General features: G+C 38.0%; 1 protein-coding gene and 1 pseudogene across 1 annotated transcript; both read left to right on the top strand.

The window, feature by feature from the left end:
- The first annotated feature begins 1,840 nt into the window (after positions 1 to 1,840).
- LOC108301108 (olfactory receptor 149-like) lies at positions 1,841 to 4,121 on the top strand. The gene has a single exon (XM_017524159.2). It carries the CDS (start codon positions 2,319 to 2,321, stop codon positions 3,291 to 3,293), a length of 975 nt encoding a protein of 324 aa, XP_017379648.1. The 5' UTR covers positions 1,841 to 2,318; the 3' UTR covers positions 3,294 to 4,121.
- Positions 4,122 to 17,574: 13,453 nt separating this feature from the next.
- On the top strand, positions 17,575 to 18,333 carry LOC108306981 (annotated as a pseudogene).
- The last annotated feature ends 2,178 nt before the right edge of the window (positions 18,334 to 20,511 follow it).

Here is a 20,511-nt window from a genome sequence, read left to right as displayed (position 1 = left end):
GAAAACTTGACTATGTTCTCAGGTGGACTGTGTGAGTATTCAACCTTCTACCTATGTCTCACTGTTAGCCTCTTCCCCTCACATACTAATGGAGAACTTCCTGGTCTTTGGTGACTTCTTCCTGAAATGGAATTAAAAATCAAGTTATGGAATCACAGGATATCATGGTGTGTGATCATAGGCAAGAACCAGATTCTCTCCCTCTTGCCTTTGCTGACCAAGAAGATGAATGCTCACAGCAATTTGAGTTACTCAGAGAGACTATTCAGGTGTGGCTAGAATTAGCAACAAGGGGCAGATTGTCAGAAGCATTTCTTCCCCAGAACATCACTGTTTCTCTATTGTCTTTACTTTTGCCCAATTCTTGGGTAACGTGGGTGATGAATTCTGAGTTAGTCGTTCTCTTTAGAGATGCTTTTCCATGACACTTTCCACAGCTTATGATTGGAATCCCCATGATGAATGTGGCTCTGCAAATTTAAAGCTTCCGAATTAAAGCTGATACTAAGGTCTGGTGTTAAAGGGATAGAAAACACCTGTTGTATGACCTCTGAAACTATGTGAGATATTTCGCAAAAGGACTCTGAAGTCGAGACTGGAAATGACTAGGAAGAAATAGGACATGAGGTCTTTTCCTACCTTAATATAAAGCAATGATGTGAATGCATCTGGAAAGAGTGTCACTGCTGAGCAATGGAGCAAGCTGTTTTAGAAAGAAAAGGCAAACAGAGGGCACATTTTCCTAATGACTTAGGGCACAGGAAATGGCACAAAACCAATGTGTCACATACTAGCTTTTTAACCTTGAGCAACTTGCTTAATTTTTCTAAGCTTCACTTTCCTATCTATAAATGAGAACTGTAATAATAATAGTAATATTTTCATAGGTATATTTTTTAAATAAATAATAAATTTTAAAATGCTGAGCCTGTCTTGGAATGCAGTAAGTATTCACTAAATGGTGTGTGTGTGTGTGTGTGTGTGTGTGTGTGTGTGTGTGTGTGTGTGTGTATGTACCATCCTTATTATTACTAAGTGAATAATGAGAGATCTCTGTATGTTTCAGGTGCTATACCTTGCTCCTGACTTATATAGCCTACCTGGTTAGTGCTGTTCTTTGCCTTCCTTTACATGAATCACTGTATTTCTTACTTTATTATAGTAACAAGGAAATTGGATATTTTCCATGCTGATACTGTTTCTCAATATTTCAGTCATCTTAGGTCAACTTAGAAAAGACTATAAGAACTACAGAACCACACCAGCATCTCTTGATAGAGCTGGGGCTCTTCAAACTTTCAAGTCTAGAAAGATGTAATCTGAAGAGGATGTAATCTTAAATCTATTAAACAATGTTATTTAACACAATAATTTTTTTGCAAATAATTACAGAATAACAACATTAAAGTAAGGTACTTAAAGAACTAAGTTTAAAATGTATAAAACAAAGGGCGCTAAGCTATGAGAACACAAAGGCATAAGAATGATACAATGGACTTTGGGGACTTGTGGGGAAGAATGAGAGGAGGGCAATGGGTAAAAGACTACAAATACAGTGCAGTGTATACTGCACAGGCCATGGGTACACCAAAATCTCCCAAATCACCACTAAAGAGCTTACTCATGTAACTAAATACCACTTGTACCCCAATAACTTATGAAAGAAAGAAAACAATTTTTCACTGGGACTCATAGTTTTGCAAGACATTTTAGCAGATACTTCATACACTTTACTACTAGGATACCTGTGTTACGGATGTTGCTATAATGATTTCCATTTGGTAAATGATGAAACTAAGCCTGTTAAAGACATGGTGTAAATTGTTTTAACGAGTATAGCTAATAAATGGAAAGGTCAGGATCCATATTAAGTTTTCTGGTCTTTAAAATAATTCTTTTTTTTGTTATGTTGCAGAGGTCAATGAATAGTGGAAGTCTGTTATGTAAAGACATCACAAGAGTTCAAATAGTAAATATGCTCAAAAAGAATAAATCCACAGTACTTAGGTTTCTAACTTAAGTTGAAGTCGTTTAAATATGTTTCTAAACTTCTTATCCTGTAAAAGAAAAACATCTGCCTTTACAAAGCATTCTTTCCATGAGTTGAATAGACTGACCCTAAAACAGCCATTTCTTTATTACCTGATTTTCTTTTTTTTACATAGATCTCACTCTTGCCCTTCATAAGAATGCAAGTTGTTCTTTGTTAAAAACATAGTCAAAGCACTCATCAGCAAAAAGCTTGAGAACTTGACATTGGTATTTAGACTCTGGTGTGTGTCTTGGGTACCGTTTCAAGGTTGGATGTTTTCACAGCCATGAGGAATCTCTCGGTGGTGACTGAATTCATCCTGCTGGGCATCCCACACACGGAGGGTCTGGAGACTATGCTCTTGGTCCTGTTTTTGTCCTTCTACATCTTCACCCTCATGGGGAACCTGCTCATCCTGCTGGCTATTCTCTCCTCCGCTCAGCTTCACACACCCATGTACTTCTTCCTGTGCAAGTTGTCTATATTTGACATATTTTTCCCTTCTGTGAGTTCCCCTAAGATGCTGTGCTATCTTTCAGGAAATAGCCGAGCCATCTCCTATGCAGGCTGCGCATCCCAGCTCTTCTTCTACCATTTCCTGGGCTGCACTGAGTGTTTCCTGTACACGGTGATGGCCTACGACCGCTTTGTTGCCATTTGTCACCCTCTACGCTACACCATAATCATGAGCCCCAGAGCCTGCGTCATCCTAGCCATGGGGACCTCATTCTTCGGCTGCATTCAGGCCACCTTTCTAACCACTCTCACCTTTCAATTGCCTTACTGTGGCCCCAATAAGGTGGAGTATTATTTCTGTGATATCCCAGTCATGCTGAAACTGGCTTGTGCAGATACGTCAGCCCTGGAGATGGTGGGGTTCATCAGTGTGGGCCTCATGCCCCTCAGCTGTTTCCTTCTCATTCTCACCTCCTACAGCCGCATCATCTGCTCCATCCTGCAGATCCGCTCTGCTGAGGGCCGACACCATGCATTCTCTACCTGCAGTGCCCACCTCACTGCCATCCTGCTTTTTTACATGCCAGTGGTCCTTATTTACCTGAGACCGACCCCAAGCCCCTGGTTGGATGCAACTGTTCAGATACTGAACAACTTGGTCACCCCCATGCTGAACCCTTTAATCTACAGTCTCAGGAATAAGGAGGTGAAATCATCACTAAGGAAGGTCCTCCATCAGCTGGGCTTTCTTCCTGAGCAGTTGCAGAGAGAAATAACTAACTGGCACTTCAACCACAATTCATAGCTTATAACTATTTTTATTTGGTTCTCACAAATATTTTTCAATTGAGGATGCAGGTATTATTATTTCTGTTTTACAATGTTGGGACTCAGATTCAAAGTAACTTGTCCAAGGACATGTAAGGAGTGAATGATGGCAGAATGAGGACTCTAGAGCTGGTTTTGTGACTCTGGAACCTGTGCTCTGTTGAGGAAATCATACAGAGAAGGGGAGAGACAGAGAGAAAGAGAGAGAGAAAGATTGAGAGAAAGAAACTCTCCTCAGTAAGCAGAACAGCCTGGAGCTTCTGCTTCTCAATCTTTACTTTCTTCATTCTCCCACATCTCCTCCTCCTCTTCATTTCCCTCATGCCCTGACATGTCTTCATTTTGACTGCAGTGACTATATCCTCTAATGCCTGCATTGGATAAGCCCTCATTTTTATTGGTCTACAAGTTGTTAAAAAAAATGTTATTCAGTCAAAAAGAAATGAGGAATGCCTCCTACAGTGTGGATGAACTTGAAAGGCTAACGCTCAGTGAAAAACAGCCAGACGCAATAGGTCATATATTACATGATTCCATCCCTATTAAATATCCAGGGCAGGTAAATCCCTTAAAACAGGAGATTCATCTTTTTTTTTAGTTTGATTGTGGGGTGATGAAAACGTTTTGGAGCTAGGTAGAGGTGATGATTGTACAACTCTGTGAACATGCTATGGACAATGTGAATGTGAATGTACAAAATGCCACTGATTTGTTCACTTTAAAATAGTTCATTTTTTGTTACGTATTTTTTAACCTCAATTTAAAAAATCATTCTCTCAAAAAAAAATAAAAGAAAAAAAGTGGGTTTTTTTGTTGGCTCATCCATATTGATTTAAATAGCATCCTGTTACTTATATAAAGAGGAAGCCTCCTGACTGGGACGTAAGGCAATCTCTTATGGATAAAGCAGAGGTACTGATGTGCTGTATCACTTCCAAACCCTGGCCGCAGGGCCTAGACGTAGAAACAGGCCCTGGCTGTGAAGGTGCAGCATGTGAATGAGGTGTGACAATAGGTAGGGGAATCCAAGCAGGGGCAGCTGTGCTGTGATTCTACATTAGAAAGTCTGACTTTGTCACAATATAAAAACTGTCAAAAGAAAAGAAAAAAAAAGAAAGTCTGACTTTGGGTCATGCACGGTGGCTCATGCCTGTAATCCTAACACTTTGGGAGGTTGAGAAGAGCAGATCACCTGAGGTCAGGAGTTCAAGACCAGCCTGGCCAACATGGTGAAACTCTGTGTCGACTAAAATAAAAAAATCAGCTTGGTATGATGGCGAGTGCCTGTAATCCCAGCTACTCAGGAGGCTGAGATGGGAGAATCACTTGAACCTGGGAGACGGTATTTGCAGTAAGCCGAGATTGTGCCACTGCACTCCAGCCTGGGTGGCTGAGCAACACTCAGTCTTAAAAAAAAAAAAAAAGAGAAAGTCTGACTTTGTCTTGCTTAGTACAATCAAGAGGCAATGCTGGGTCCAAGATGTTGCTGTTTGGTATCTTTGGCTTCTCCATTGACTAAAAGGGGTCTCCCTTCTTATATTTCTTTATTTTTTAGCTGCAAATTGCTAAGAATGAGAAATGTGCTGTTTCAATCCAGTGAGTTTATGGTTTTCATAACTGCATTCACTGAGAAACCTGTCACAGTGGGGAAATATGTTGCTGCGAAGTTTGCTCCAAAAGGGCTGTAAAGAGGATGGTGGAAGAGGAGAGACAACAGAAGCAGAGACCAGTGCTTTTTCTCCACCTGCACTTCTTAGAATCGGAGAGCAGTCAAGAAACAGCCAGAACAGACCAGCAACACTGTGTCAATGCCTCCAGCCAGTGGGTGAGCCTGCGCAGCTCCTAGAAAGGAGACAAACTTTTGCCTGCTCACTACTCAAGCTCCTAAAAACCTTTCAGTGCTGTTTCCTGTTGTTTTCCGGCAAACAAGAGCCTCAAAGGGAAGCTAGAAAAACATCTCAAATTATTTCAGATTTATTCCAAATCGCAAGCCCTTCTCAAGCCTCTTTTAGCCCACTCTGAAGATCTCTTCCCACGCATCAGTGTACTGGTCAAAGCTGCACAGTCAGTAAAAACAGATGAATTTGTAAAGATAAAAGATGGGACCTGATTCCTTTCCAAATTTTCACTCATTCAGATGTTGTTTGATGAATAACTCTGTGCAAGGCTGAGGAATCCAAAATGAAAAAGATATGACCCCAGCTGCATAGAAGTCAGTCTGATGGAGAAAACAAACGACATACAACTAAGAAATACAATACAGCAGAAAATCTGGAGTACTTTTTCTCACCTGAAGAAAGGACCTTACAGAAAAGGTGCTGAAGATTGAAAATGTTTTGTTGTTTGTTTTTTCCAGATTAAGAATGGCTGAGGAGTCTTTTCCAAGGAGTGGCAACATACTTTTCAGTCTTTGTATGTGGGGGGAGGGTGGTGAGAGATAATTATTTGGGTAGGTATCTCTTAACTCTTTGCTGTTTGTGACTAAATACCTCTTCAGGAAAAATAAAATTTACGATGCCTTCTGTTTGCAGGGTTCTTCTCCAGCTCAGTTCTTTGTTCATTGGATTTAATGCCTTGAACAAAAAAAAAACTATATCCTTACCTCTTTAAACAAGTTGACCTCTCTGCTCGTCCCAGCAGTTCTGAGATGCTGTTCTTAGGTCTCTGGGTAGTGTCCGAGTTCTCTTTCCACATAAGCATGAGCCTAGAAAGTCAGTCCCAGCCTGGAGGTGTGCAGGCCCATGTTGGGTATGAGGGTGAGATGAGACTTTTCTGTATTCTATAATCTAAGAGGTAGTGTAAGAAGAACTTGAGAAAAAGTGTCAAAGGAAAAACCTCAAACCAGGTAGACCATCCAGAAGAGTATTTAATCCACAGGGCAAAGCAAGACAAAAAATCAAGTGTCAAGACCAGTGAGGCCAGAGAAGAACAAGAACATTGAAGCAGAGGATCAGAGGATGTTTTGAGCAGAACAGGCTCCAGCACAGCCTTTCCTGAGACAATGGCTTGAAGCATGGCCTAAGAGAGACAATCAAGACCTGATGCCAAGTGAATTCTAGTTTCTTTAAAGGCTACTTTGTTCTCCATCCCCATTTTTTTTTTTTTTTTTTTTTTTTTCGTTTTTCTTTTTCCCCAGTTTTTTTTTTTTTTTTCTCCCTGCTAATTTTTTTTTTTTTTTTACAAAACTGATGCCTGTTCTGAATTTCACTTAGGTGTTTTGTTTTTCCTGCAGTCCCAAGAGTGCAAAACTATGATGGGGGCATCCTAAATGGAAACCTATGATGTGGACACCAAAAGTAAAGCTAAGGTGATGGCCACTGACATGGCAGGGGATGACTGTGAAGAGGAGTTTTCAAAGGAGCATTCACAGGATTTGGGACCTGTTCTATTTATTCTCTGCTCTCTCCGGGTCCTTGCTGGTTTGTTCTAAATCAAATTGATTGAAATGAATGAATAACCAGTCCAAAATAATGTTTTCAGTCACTCAATTTGCAGTTACTTTGGTCAAGGATACTGACTCCACCTTCGGAAAAATAATTAGTCAAGCTAAGAGAATAGCATTATTACATCATATGTTGCACTAATTCACTTAGGATAAGAGGGGCAACAATACCTGTTATTGTTGGAGTGCTACATTGGTGAGCCTACTACATATCATTCCTTTATTTTATGTTTTGTTTAAAAATATTATTTTAATTATTGTTTCACTAATAACCTATAGTAATGATACCATCAAGAGGCCATTCTTTATTGTCCTGTTAGATGTCTGTTTTAAAAAATGTTTTTATTAACTATTAAACATTAAGAAACTAATATTCATGAAAAGCATGTGAAATATGAGGATCAGAGATACAATGATACAATGAGCATGTGTATCCCATTACCTAGTTTAAGGAAAAGGGTAATGCTAATACCTTGGAAGTTCCCTGTAGACCTCAGCCTGATCGCACACCTTTTTTTCACTAGAAGTTATCACTCTCCTGAGTTTTGTGTTTATTATTCCCCTGTTGTTATTTACATTTTCCCTGCTATGTTTGTGTCCCTAAACACCTATGTTGGTAACGCTTCGTTGCAGAGCTTTGAGCTTTTATTAATATAATTCTACTGAAATTGGCTTTTTTTCACTTAAATATTACATATGTATTTCAATTTCCTCCCCTTTTATTTTTAGTTGACATATAATAACTGCACATATATGGGACACAGAGTAATATTTCAATATGTGTACACAGCGTATAATGATCAAATCAGGGTAATTAGCATATCCACCACCTCAAACATTTATCATTTCTTTGTGTTGTGAATATTCAAAAGCCTCTCTAGTTTTTGAAAGTACATGGTAAATTATCATTAACTGTATTTACCATATAGTGCTATAGAACACTAAAACTTCTTCCTCCCATCTCCCTGTAACTTCATATCTATCGACCAACCTTTTCTTATCCTCCCCTTTCCCTTCCCCTTCCAAGCCCCTAATAACCACAATTTTACTCTCTGCTTCTATGAACCTAATTATTTTAGCTCCCATATATGAGTGAGAATATATTTATCTTTCTGTGCCTGACTTATTTCACTTCACATAATTATGTATTGCATATGTCTGAAATTAACTCATTATTGCCAAAGTGTCGTGTCTCCTTGTATGAATATATAAACATGTATTTGCTGCTGGTTTTATCCATAAGTAAATAAGTATAAACTTCCAAAATGAAAGAATTGTTTTCTGTTTTCATTTCTGTTTTGAGACAGGGTCTCACTCTGTGTCCCAGGCTGGAGTGTGGTGGTGCAGTCACAGCTCGCGGCAGCCTCTACCTCCTGGGCTCAAGTGATCCTCAGCCTGCTGTGTAGCTGGGACCTCCAGCATAGGCCACCATGCTTGGCCAATTTCTGTACTTTTTGTAGAGACAGAGTTTCGCCATGTTGGCAAGGCTGGTCTCAAATTCTTGGGCTCAAATTATCCTCTCAGCCTACCCTCCCAAAGTGCTGGGATTATAGGTGTGAGATACCACACCCAGCCCAGAACTCCTTTATTTTAAATAAACACATTTTGGTGAGTTTTTCGTACCTGTTAACATGTATACATATGACACAAAGATACCTTCACCAAACTCTTCAAGATTTCCTTCTACTAGGGCATACAGAAACAGAACATTTTATTTAGTTTAGATTTGTCTAACAGCAGACATGGAGACAAAGGTTTGGGCCTACGCAATTGATTTGGAAGATAATCCCAGAAAGCATTATCTGATAAGGGAATGAGAAAAAGACAGGAAAGAACAGCCAACTAAGTGTGTACCTATGGTTTACCACTGTGGTGAACTGGGGCTAAATCCCACTGGGGCCCTCTGAAATACAGTGTATAACAGCTTCCAAGCTGTCCCACTGGGGCGCAAAGGAAGCTGGGGTATTTTTACCCTGCATTGGTTGGTGGATGTTTTTGAGAGTATTAATTAGATTCTCTGGCCTGCTTTTTAGAAGTAAGCCGAAAAGAATTCTGTGGCAAGAGACATCTTTAGGTAGAAGACATGGGGATCCCTTAGCACACAAAAAAAAAACTCTCGGAAGGTGACTTCTGGAGTGGGCTGAGGGGATGTGGACAGAGTTCCTAAGATTCATTCATACCCTAAAATAGTATCTTTCCAGAATACAAACCACATAATACTACTCTGTTTCTTTTGGATTTTCAATAATTGTTTTTTGCTTATACGTTGATAATTCAGTACTGTATCTGCAGAATTAACGATCAAAACCAACCTGTCTCTTTAGTCTCCTCAAAGCCATAAGTTCACCCAATAACACCCCATCTCTCTCCTTCTTGCCAGTCTTTAAATATATCACTTCATATTTTTATTCAAACATTAATTTGTTCTTTCAATAAGTATCTATTTGATATGTATTACATTAAACACTGAAGTTACAAATATCTGTATGTCTTATTCTTATGAAGCTTATAGCTAAGGATGGGAGGCAGATATAGAAATAATTAAAATAATACGTGATAAATATTTACTGAAAGCATATAAAATTTAGAAAAGCAAAACGAAGGCAGAAATGATTAATTCTGTGCAGATTGTAGAGAAGACCTAAAAACATTTAAAATAGATTCATTCACAACTCTATGACTTCATGCATTTTAATGTTCTTTCTTGATATGCTCTTCCCTGATTCCTCTGCTGGACAAATTTCAACTCATCCTTCAACACCCAAGCTGGCATGTCATTTTCTTTAAAGTTTTCCCATCTTAGACATAATTTCTTTTTTCTGTATTTCAGCTTTATACCATGGCATAAAACATTATCTCACTATGTCAAAATAAGATTGGCAAAATGACTTTTAACAGTTAACTAGGAACAGAGAGGTAAAGAAAATAAGACAGATGACTCTTGCCTGATTGCTCAAGCCAGGACTTCCAATACTATGTTGAATAAGGATGTTGAGAGAGGACATCTTTGTCTTCTGCTTATTTCAAGGGGAATGCTTCTCACTTTTGCCCATTCAGAATGATTTTGGCTGTGGGTTTGTCATAGAAGGCTCTTATTTTGAGGTATGCTACTTCTACCATAAAGACATATGCTTGTGAATGTTCACTGCAGCACTATTCACGAAAGAAAAGACAGGGCATCAACCTAAATGACCATCAAAGGGAGATTAGACAAAGAAAATGTGGTACATATGTACAATGTAATGTGATGCAGCCATAAAGAAGGAATGAGATCATGTCTTTTGTGGGAACATGGATGGAACTGGAGGCTATTATTCTTAGCAAATTAACACAAGAACAAAAATCAAACATCACACATTGTCACTTATAAGTGGGAGCTAAATTTGATGAGAACTCATGGACGCAAAGAGGAGAACGACAGACACTGGGGCCTATTTGAGGATGGAGGCTGATCAGAGGAGGGAGAGGATCAGAAAAAGTAACCATCTGGTACTAGGCTTAGTACCGGGGTGGTAGACTAACCTGTAGAACAAGCCCCCATGAAAAGAGTACCTATATAACAAACCTACACATGTACCCCGGAACCTAAAATAGATAAAATTAAAAATAAAGAAAGAAAATTAGCGTTCAACTTAAAGGCTTTTTCTTTGGAAACAACTCTTCAGGAATACTAGTGGTAGTGTTTAAGAGTGTGCTGGGCTTTGTGGGCAGACAGATCTGACTTTAAGTTTCCACAAAGTCACTGATCATTTGTGTGGCCTTAGGCTCTTTGAGTATAGTCTTATCAAATGTATTACAAGGAGGATAAAAATACTTAACTCATAGGGTTATTGTGAAGAAAAAATTATGTTATCCATGCAAAGAGCTTAGTGCAGAGCTTAGCATGTAGTACAAAATTAATGTGTTAGCCAGCCAGGCTTCAAAGAAGAAACAGAACCAATAGGAATATACATATAAGATGATAAGGAATTGGTTCACGTGACTATGGAAGCTGAAAAGCCCCAAGAGCTGCTGTTGGCAAGTGGAGGCCCAGTAGAACGGACTGTGTAAGTTCAGTCTGAATTCGAAGGCCTGAGCACCAGGAAAGACAATGGTGTAAGTTTTAGCCTGAGAGCAGGAGAAGTCCCATATTCGAGGTCAATCAGTTAAAAGTGTAAAAGTTCTATCTTTCTTGGTGCTTTTGTTCTACTCAGGCCTTTGCCTGATTGGATGAGGGTCACCCACGTTAGGGAGGGCAATCTGCTTTACTCAGTCTACTCGTTCAAATGTCAGTCTCATAAAAAACATCTTCACAAACACACCCAGAATAATGTTTGACCAAATATTTGGGCATTCAGTGTCCAGCCAAGTTGACACATAACATTAACTACCATAGCCAGTATTGAATACTGTATATAATGAAGCTTTCAATTTAATTTCAAATACTCACTTTAAAAGTTATTTTATACTTATGCAATGTGTTGGGTTGAAGTAAAATTGAATGAGGCTTTGTTTCCCATTACAGTTCTCAGAATTACTTTTCCTTCAAATGAAGTTACTGAAATGCTGAACCCTTGAACACGTAACCCCGCAAATGTAATAGATATGGGAATTACACGGTCTGTGTCAACCCATTGTATATTTGGCCTTTAGCTATGCTGACAAATTATAGCTAGATATAAACAAAGACTCAGTAAGAAAAAAACGCAGAGAAAAGGACCCTGTTCTCAACTTGCCTCATATCCTCAGGAAACATGAGAAATGACAAGTGTTGCTTGTAGATACTGCAAGAAATTAAGAATTTTTCAAAGTAATTTAACACAATCAACAATACAAGATTAGAGGTTGCATTGTATTGAATAGGACTTAGATTAGATGAGCAAACTAATAGGTTTATTAAAATTGTAAGTGTAAATGGAACAAGATAAAGCTACCAGCAGGAAATATTTGAGATATCAAAAACAAATGTATGTTTTGTTGTGGTTAGCTAAGATTTATAGAGCATTTACCATGATCTGAACACAATGCTTAGTTCCTTACAATCTTGTCTCATTGGGTCTCATAATAACCCTATGAGGTAAGTACTTATTGTTATTATCTGTATTTTACATTTTAGAAAAACGTGACAGAGCTTGGGCAACTTGCTCAAAATAACACACATGTCCTGTAGCCTTCAGCCCTTATTTCCTCTCACTTTGAAACCCAGCTCTGCTCCAACGCCTCTCATATACAATGTGCGATGTGCACTATTGACCAAAGCAAGTGCTTTCCATAGTTACTCCTATGAACATCATTTGTTAAAACTCAGAAAATGGGCATTGTTTTTTCAGTTAGATAATGGAAAGCTCCTGGCAGAAAACACATTTACAAAAACTTCTCGTTTCATTTACACCAAGCTATAGAATCTCTCGAAGGGAATCATTAAGAAGATTTTTTTTTTTAGTTAATTAATCTCAAAGGTATTCAATTCTATGAGATGCTTTTAATGCTCATTATGATTTTGACTATTTTGCCCTTTAATTGTTGGTTTCCATTTGTGAGCTGTGTCATGAGGTAAAGATTAGTTAGTCAATGAAAGAAGGCTTGCTATAGTGTTTATGTCTTGGATTCACTCTGTAATTGTACTTCCAAGGAAAAACTAATCATGAGTGTACACATACATGTTAATACACAGTCTGCTTTCCAGACACATGTTCATGGATGATTTCATTCACATCAGTTTTTTTCAGTATTTCCAAAGTGAGGCTGATTTTTCCTAAATCACTGCATTAAAAAGCAAAAAAGCAACCTTTCTCCCACCCACTGCTATAAAAAACCCTCAAAAAAATAGCTTTTCTACAACGTTACCTTTCTTGTGGGAGTTAGTGGTAAAAATGCCACTTGTCAATTGCAATGCAATTAAATAGCCTTGGTTGGAATTGACAAGAAAGAACAGCGAAAATATGGAGTTTTAAATGTCAAAGCTCTAAGTGGCTGCATATTCTGAGTGTGAACTTTTCTCACTTCAAAGAAGCATCAGTGGAATCTGTCAATCATATTTCATTGCTGAGAACTGTCTTTGACCAGCACATGGTGAAAAGCTTAATTCGAACTCCAGAATTTAAACTGAGCAGCAGGGCCAGGGTAAGCAATCTAAGACTCAGTGTGAATTTCAAGAGGGACTATTAACCATGACAGTCCTCATAGATTAAATTAGTCAGGTACTTGCTAATTTTTTCCCTCAGTACTTGCTGTGAAGATTTAGTATACCAGTATACTGCATGACAAACCACCTCCCCACTATTCTGAAGCCCCAAAGTTAGAGGCAATTTATGTTCTTATTTTCATGACATTAAGCAGTATTTAATTACCCTAAATATTTACAAAGAAACACATACACTACATGCACACACACACATGCACACACAAATATAATTAATTAATCACAGTAAAAATTTTGATAATACGCCAATAGAATGGAATCTGTTCCTTTTAATCCAATATTAAAAAAATCTTTTGGAGTCCACAATAACCAGCCATCACTATCAAAATAGACAGATAAATGCTTAAGTTCTTATACATGGATGGAGGTGGATGAGACCTTAAATGTCATATAAAGCTTTTTTTTTTTAAAAAAAAAAGTATGGTAAAACAACTGGACACAGAGACACCAAACAGCATACACAAAATAACATGGAAAGAGTGAGAACAAACTGAAGTTCTCTGCTATCCCAGATTACTTTAAGAAACGGATTGAAAATGAATTCAGGATTTAAGTCTTCTATTGGTCTTGTCTGATTTTGAATAAGTTTCTATAATTATCTTTGTATTTGTCTTATCTACTGAATGCATTGCAAATTCCCCAAGAATAGGCACTGTGTGCCCCATATGTCTTCTACCACTAATCCCATCTTTATTTCTAGTGCAGTGGTTCAGCACAAGAGGCTGAGCAGAGCTGAAAGTCTATTAACTATTTTTAATATTGAGTTGGATATCTCCTTGTAAATGATATCTGTATGTAGGCAGCCCTCAGGCCTCTGCTAGTTTTATTACTTACAGAGCTGGCCTTATCCACTTGGAAGCCAATGGTGAGAATTAATGAGAAACATTTAGACTAGACTTCACAGCAAAAGCTTACCTACATACACAGTAATCATATCTTATTTTTATATATAATTATTAAACATAACTTTTGAGCTAAAAGGGACCTCAGAGATCACTAACATAAACACAGCTCTTTTAAATGAGAAAAAAATTCTACATAGCTAAATGAGTGCACAAAAACAAGTACACTAAACTGGGAGTTCTGCTTCTCATCAAGAGATCTGGGAGTTAAGTAGGTTTTCTCTTATTTTAACTAGCTGATGATATATTAATGTAGCAAACAAGCATTGAGGATCTACAGACACTTAGCTAGGAGCTGTGGAAAAGATAAATGAATTAGAGGTCTTTATAAAACGAACTATGCAACAAATTATATATTACCAGTCATAAGAAAAATACAGTTAAAATTTGAAGGGGGTTCAAATGAGAAAGGTTAGTTTGATCTGGGTATATTGGGGTAGGCCTGAGGGAAGACACGACATTCAAATTTTGTTTTATTGGCTTCTAGAATTTGAAAATTTCTAAATAACAGTTGGTTTTAGAGAAAAAAGTCCAGGAGAGGCTAAGGCATAGGAATAAGAAGAAAATGAGAAAAATGTCATTAGTTCTTATTTAACTTTTTCTTGAATTAAAAAAAGAATATTTCATATTGTATATTGAGTATTATATAGTAGACATTATTTTTATTTTATATTATTATAGAATAGAATTTCACAGTATTTATACTTACAGTATTATATATTTATATTTATTTGCTATAAATAATATTTATTTAGCCATGCTAAAGCCATTAGTTCTGTAGTCAGGACCCAAGGAAAAGGAAACAGTAAGCTTGAAATTAATTGTGAGGCTACCATTTTGTGCTTTTTCCTTTCCTCTCTGCATCTGGTTTCCACGGAGACCTTTCAAGAGAGGACCCAGTGAGTTAGCAACAGACAAAGCTGGTTCACTGAGCCCTGTGAAATTAGATGTAAGCTTTAAGGTCAGTGAAAATGTTGCAAGTGAAATACACTGGTCAAATAATTTTCAAAGTCCATTAAATTTAACTAGGCCTATTATCCTCTGCAGGTAATTCTCCAGTCATCATATTTTTAGGCCTTTGATTCACACCCAGATATATGTCATAATAGAATTGATGTCACTGTCATACCTCTTGAGGAGCAACAGCAGATTTCAAACATACTGGGAAGATGCAAAATGGGTAAGCTATTGTTCAGATGCTACAAATTCAGATATACAAAAATGTAACTTCCTTTGCTTTTTTTTAAAACTGAGCTCATTTTTATTCCAAGATGTCATTTTTGTCAAGTAATAAGAAAAAATAATCTAGTTGCCTGTAAGTAAACTCAGTCAATTTTGAGTTTTCTGTCCTCATCTTCATCTTTTCAGAGTTGATTCCAAGTTCTGGGACTTACATAACCCCACAACGTTAGTGGGTGGAAATGTCTGCTTTTCTCCTTTGATATATCTTCCTTTGCCCTCCTATGGTATGTACAACAACCTGTGATGGCAGCTGGTCATCTAGAGCTATCTCCACATATTCTAGGATTAACCTATTCCTGCTATGGTTGTTATACTGATATTCAACACTACTCTTCCTTGGCTAATTCTTCTACCATAATTTGAAGACCATTTTGGATTGATAGTTTTCCCTCAAATTTTAATTGTATTTTCTTTAAAGTTTAATTATTTAGCCAGTAAAAATATTTTTCTGATAAATCATAAAAGTCATTTTTAAAAGAAGTAAGATAACAACAAGGGTAAGAAATATGACTCAAATGATGGCCAAATATACTTTGAATTGTAGAATCAAATTGACATGTAAAACACAAGACTCACAAATATAAATATTTTATTATAAAATTCAATATCAATGATTTGGTTTCAGAAATACAACGTGTTAGATCAAATTAATGTTCTTTATTAGAATTTTATTGGTTCTATATTTGTTTTCTTGCATTGGTTCATTTTTATTACCATAGAAATGTTGTAAACAAGAGTTTATATCTAGCTTTGTGTTTGAAACAACATACATGTAAGAAAATTAAGCAGTATGAATTTTTTTCCTTCTGTGTGTAACTCAATCTAAATACCAATAGCCTACATTCAGCATTTCACCTCCAGATATATATCCAAGAGAACCGAAGACATATGGCCACAAAAAAAAACTTGTACACAAATTTTCATAACAACATTATTAATAGCCACAAGCGGAACAAGCTTATATGTCTATAAATGAATAATAAATATGTGGTATATTCATACAGTGAAATATTAGTGAATCACAAAAGGGAATGTGGAACCGATAAAAGCCACAATGTGAACAAATCTTGATAACATTATGCTAACTTAAAGAAATCAGATACAAAGGCCTTATATTGTATTATTCTATTTATAGGAACTGCCCAGAAAAAACAACTCAATAGAGACAGTGTAGATTAGTGGGTGCCTAGGGCTAAGGGTAGGAGCAGGGAGCAACTTCAGATGGGCATGGAGAATCCTCTCAAAGTAACAGAAATATTCTAAAACTGGATTAAGGTATTGCTGTAAAAGTATGAATTTATAAAACATAATTGAATTCTACACTTTAAAAGGATGAGTTTCTGGTATGTGGATTATATTTCAACAATCTTGTCAAAAAGTTTGATAGTTTAGATCTCTTCACAACATGATGCCAACCATTTTTAATAGCGGCTGTTAAATAAAAATAATTAAACACTTCTTCACATTTGCTGAGAATTTATATTTCAAAAAAATCTTTGCACACACAGTATTTCATTTGAAATTCATAAAATATATGTGAGAATTATTATCATAATTTCAATTTTATAGTTAAAGAAATTCAGCGATCCTGACACAGGGTAACTTGTACATTCTTATATATCAATAATTGCATGATCAAGATTTGAACCCAGAACTTATGATTCAAAATCTTATGCTCTCGTTGTCATGTAGTAATCATTGGTTTGGGGAGCTATCAGTCACCGAGAGTTTTGAAAGAGTCAGGAAGGAAAATTTTTGAAGGAAGACTATCTCTTTGCTTTTCAGGTAAAATTGACCAGTTGAGTTAAAGTGAATGTTCTCTAAGGTGTCTGATAGATCTTCCAGAGTGGTCCTGAGTAAAAGTTTCATCATCTTGTGTACATAAAAATATCAACACCTATCTTACAAGATTCCATCAAGACTTAACTAGAAAATGGCTATGAAAGTTCTATGTAAACTATAATTGTGCCCCATCTTTTTCCTCATGTTTTCTCTATTTCTGTTTCTTTTTTGTCTTTTTATGCCTTTCTTAGTCCTCAACACTTCTATTCTCTGTCATTTGCTCTTCTCTACCTGATGATAGTAAATGAAAATCCGTTCATACCAGTCAAGTTGCCAGGATCCAGTCTCACTCCCAGAGACCACACCTGTTCCTGGGGATATCTGCTGATCCTACAGTGACAACAAACACCATCCTTTCATTAATAGAATCTATGATTGCTGTTTCCTCATGAATCTACTGAAAGCAAGCAGTAAAATTTGGTCCCTTGGAGCATCACCTTGTTGCCGTTTTCCCTCTTTTCAGGATAGCATCTAATTTCTGTGGAGATAAAGAATTACACTTTGGTTACAGAGTTCATCCTGTTAGGCATCCCCCACACAGAGGGGCAGAAAATTGTTCGTTTTGTTTGTGATTATCTACCTCTGCACACTGCTAGGAAATCTGCTCCTCCTCTTAGCTGTGATGTCTGATTCCCACCTCCACACGCCTATGTATTTCTTTCTTTGTAATCTCTCTGCGCTGGACATTGGTTTCTCTTCTGTGAGCACTCCAAAGATGCTGGCCAACTTGCTGGCGAGAAGCCGAGTCATCTCCCTGGGAGGTTGTATGTGCCAGGTCGTTTTTTTACCATTTCCTAGGCAGTGCTGAATGCCTGCTCTACACGGTAATGGCCTCAATCGTTGTGCCGCCATCTGTTACCCACTGCGCTACACCATCAACATGAACCGCCAGCTGTATGTCCTGCTAGCAGCCAGCATCTGGTTTACTAGCTCCTTTCATGCGACAATTCTCACTACATTGACCTTCCAACTACCATATTGTGACTCTAATGAAGTGGACTATTTCTTTTGTGACATCTTCCCTGTAGTCAGATTAGCATGTGATGACATCCTTATCATTGAGACAGTGAGCTTCACCAACATTGGTCTTGTGCCCATGACCCGCTTCCTTCTCATCCTTGCCTCCTACATCCGCATCGTCACTGCAATCCTGAAGATGCACTCTGCCGAAGGGAGACGCAAGGCGGCACCTACCTGTGTTTCCCACCTCTCCAGGGTCACACTGTTCTTTGGACCCTGTGCCCTCATCTATACCCAGCCATCTTTGAGTGATGTTCTGGTAACCCCGGTACAGGTCTTTGTCAATGTAGTCACCCCCATGCTGAACCCCACAATCTATACCCTGAGAAGCAAAGATGTCAAGGGAGCTCTGAAAAAGCTGGCTGGGGGCCAGATTGTTTCAGAATGAGGTCACTAGTCCACTTGTGGGTCAAACTAATTTTTTCCTCCTCATTTATGTATTAAACTAATTTTTAAAAACATCCATCTGTGCCAGTTGTAAAGGTCTTTCTGCCACAAAAACAGCTGGAAAACAATTCTCCCAGATACAAACCTGTGACATCTTCTCCATCTCATGCACAAAGATCAGTAAATACGTTAGACATTGTGGGCCACATAATCTGTTGCAAATACTCATCTCTGCTTGTTGTAGCATGAAAATAGCCATAGAAAATACATAAGCAAATGAGTAAGGCCATGTTCTGATGAAATTTTATTTACCAAACAGGTTGGGGGGAGGGCAGGATTGCCTCACGGGCCATATATGGCTGACCCCTGTCATAAAGGCTGGTTGAATTTGATAACCCCTTTTCAAGGGCTGATGATAATGGCTTAAGAGTGAACTTTAATGTGGGCTGGGTCCCACCAGGGCACACGTTGAATTATCAGTCAGGGATAGGAGGTGAAGAGGCGGATATTGAAGGGCACAGAGAACATGCCCAAAGGAGAACTCTGTAGTGCTCCAAGGACACAGTGAGAACTGCTCCTCACAGCAGCCCCAGCTGCCTGGGACCCATGGTTATGCCTGCAAATATAATCACTCCTTGGGTCCTTATACAGAAGTGTCTTGTTTTTCTTAGGTATGAAAGTAAATGCTCACCATTCTTGCTCATAAATATAAACCCCTTTCACCTGAGAAGTTACAGTACTCAACATCACCCACCTCAGAAGTCACTCTGCTTCTCTCTCCTACTATCAATCATGCCATGAGCATCCTGTTCACAAAATATCAAAGGGCTGGCACATGGTCCTTGGGATATTCTTTTGCCAGGATTACCAAACTCTGTCACAAGATGTAATTATTTTATTTCAGCTGGAAGGGTTCCTATTCAGAGTGAATCTTCTCCTGCTGTTTTTGTTTGGCTGCTCTGTGATTAAATACATAATGTGTGACATTACATATGTGTATATGCATTCTCATGGCTCATTTGGTGGTGGGGCCAAGCCCTATGAGAGGGCTGAGAGCACAGAAGAATTATGCCAGAAGACATGGAGTGTTAGGCCCTCTTATTTTCACAGAGAAACAAGCTCTGACGGTAGTGATAGTTCTGTAATAGGGATTGTATACTCAGCATCACCTACACTGGGAGCCTGTCTAGTCCTTTGACTACCTGGACTAACTGGGTTATTAGGGTGTTACTGTCAACTAGAGTTGGCCTAGGTCTGACATGATAGGTAGATAGATGGATAGATGGATGGATAGATACAGAGATAGATAAGAGAGAGGAATATATATGTAGTCTTTTTTTTTCTAGCTGTATTGAGCTAACTTCTCCTCTTCCACTTCCCCATGTCCCAACAAAACCCTTTGATGCCAAGCCCCCTGAGAACTAATCTACTGAGTCTCCAGACTCAGTAGATTGGATTTCCCCTTTTTGCCATTCCTGAATCTCTGAAATAATGTAAAACGTATATACTATTCTAAAGAAAAGAAGCCAAATGTTTCAGAACACACAGCAAAATCTCACTAACTACTGATTTTGACCTTTTCTAAAAGTATTGTTATTCATCACGGGTGTTTTGGCTTTGGTAGAAATTTGCACCACGATTACTCTTAAATCAACATTATTTTTTTCTGTATTGGCCTGTTTGTAAATTCCTTGCTTTTCCCTGTTGCAGTTATCTGACAGAGGTTTAGAAAAGAATTATGCGTCTGAAATCTTAAGATCTAGTATAGGGAAGTGACAGAAAGAATGACTGGAAGAGTGACTCAAGAAACATGGTCTGTTTGGAGGAAAAGTAGGGTGAGGAACATGGGCCAATACCAGTGGTCAGGCCAACTTCCCACATTTGCTAATCAGCCCTTTACAGCTTTTTATTGCTAGAGTCCTTTGTTTCTGTTACTTTCATCTCCAGAGGTGATGATACCATTGCCTTACCTCTCTCCTCCAACGCACTTTCTTGGATGAGTTTAATGGTGGGAAAATCTAAACACCAACATCCAAATCTTCCTATCTCCATACTTTTATGTGAATACCATCTTATTTATCTTTGATATGTAATTATGAAAACTCAGTACAGTTTCATTTTTCCCCACTAACGTTCTGCCCTTGTCATCTTCCCTGCAGGAGGGAATGCTGTTTCCCTC

Source organism: Cebus imitator, unplaced genomic scaffold (assembly GCF_001604975.1).
Source record: "Cebus imitator isolate Cc_AM_T3 unplaced genomic scaffold, Cebus_imitator-1.0 Scaffold0, whole genome shotgun sequence".
Lineage (NCBI taxonomy): Eukaryota > Metazoa > Chordata > Mammalia > Primates > Cebidae > Cebus > Cebus imitator.
This window is presented reverse-complemented; position numbering and strand designations above follow the sequence as displayed.

What these genes read in the sequence shown, in the direction of transcription:
- LOC108301108 (XM_017524159.2), top strand. Translation starts at nt 2,319, where the DNA reads ATGAGGAATCTCTCGGTGGTGACTGAATTCATCCTGCTGGGCATCCCA.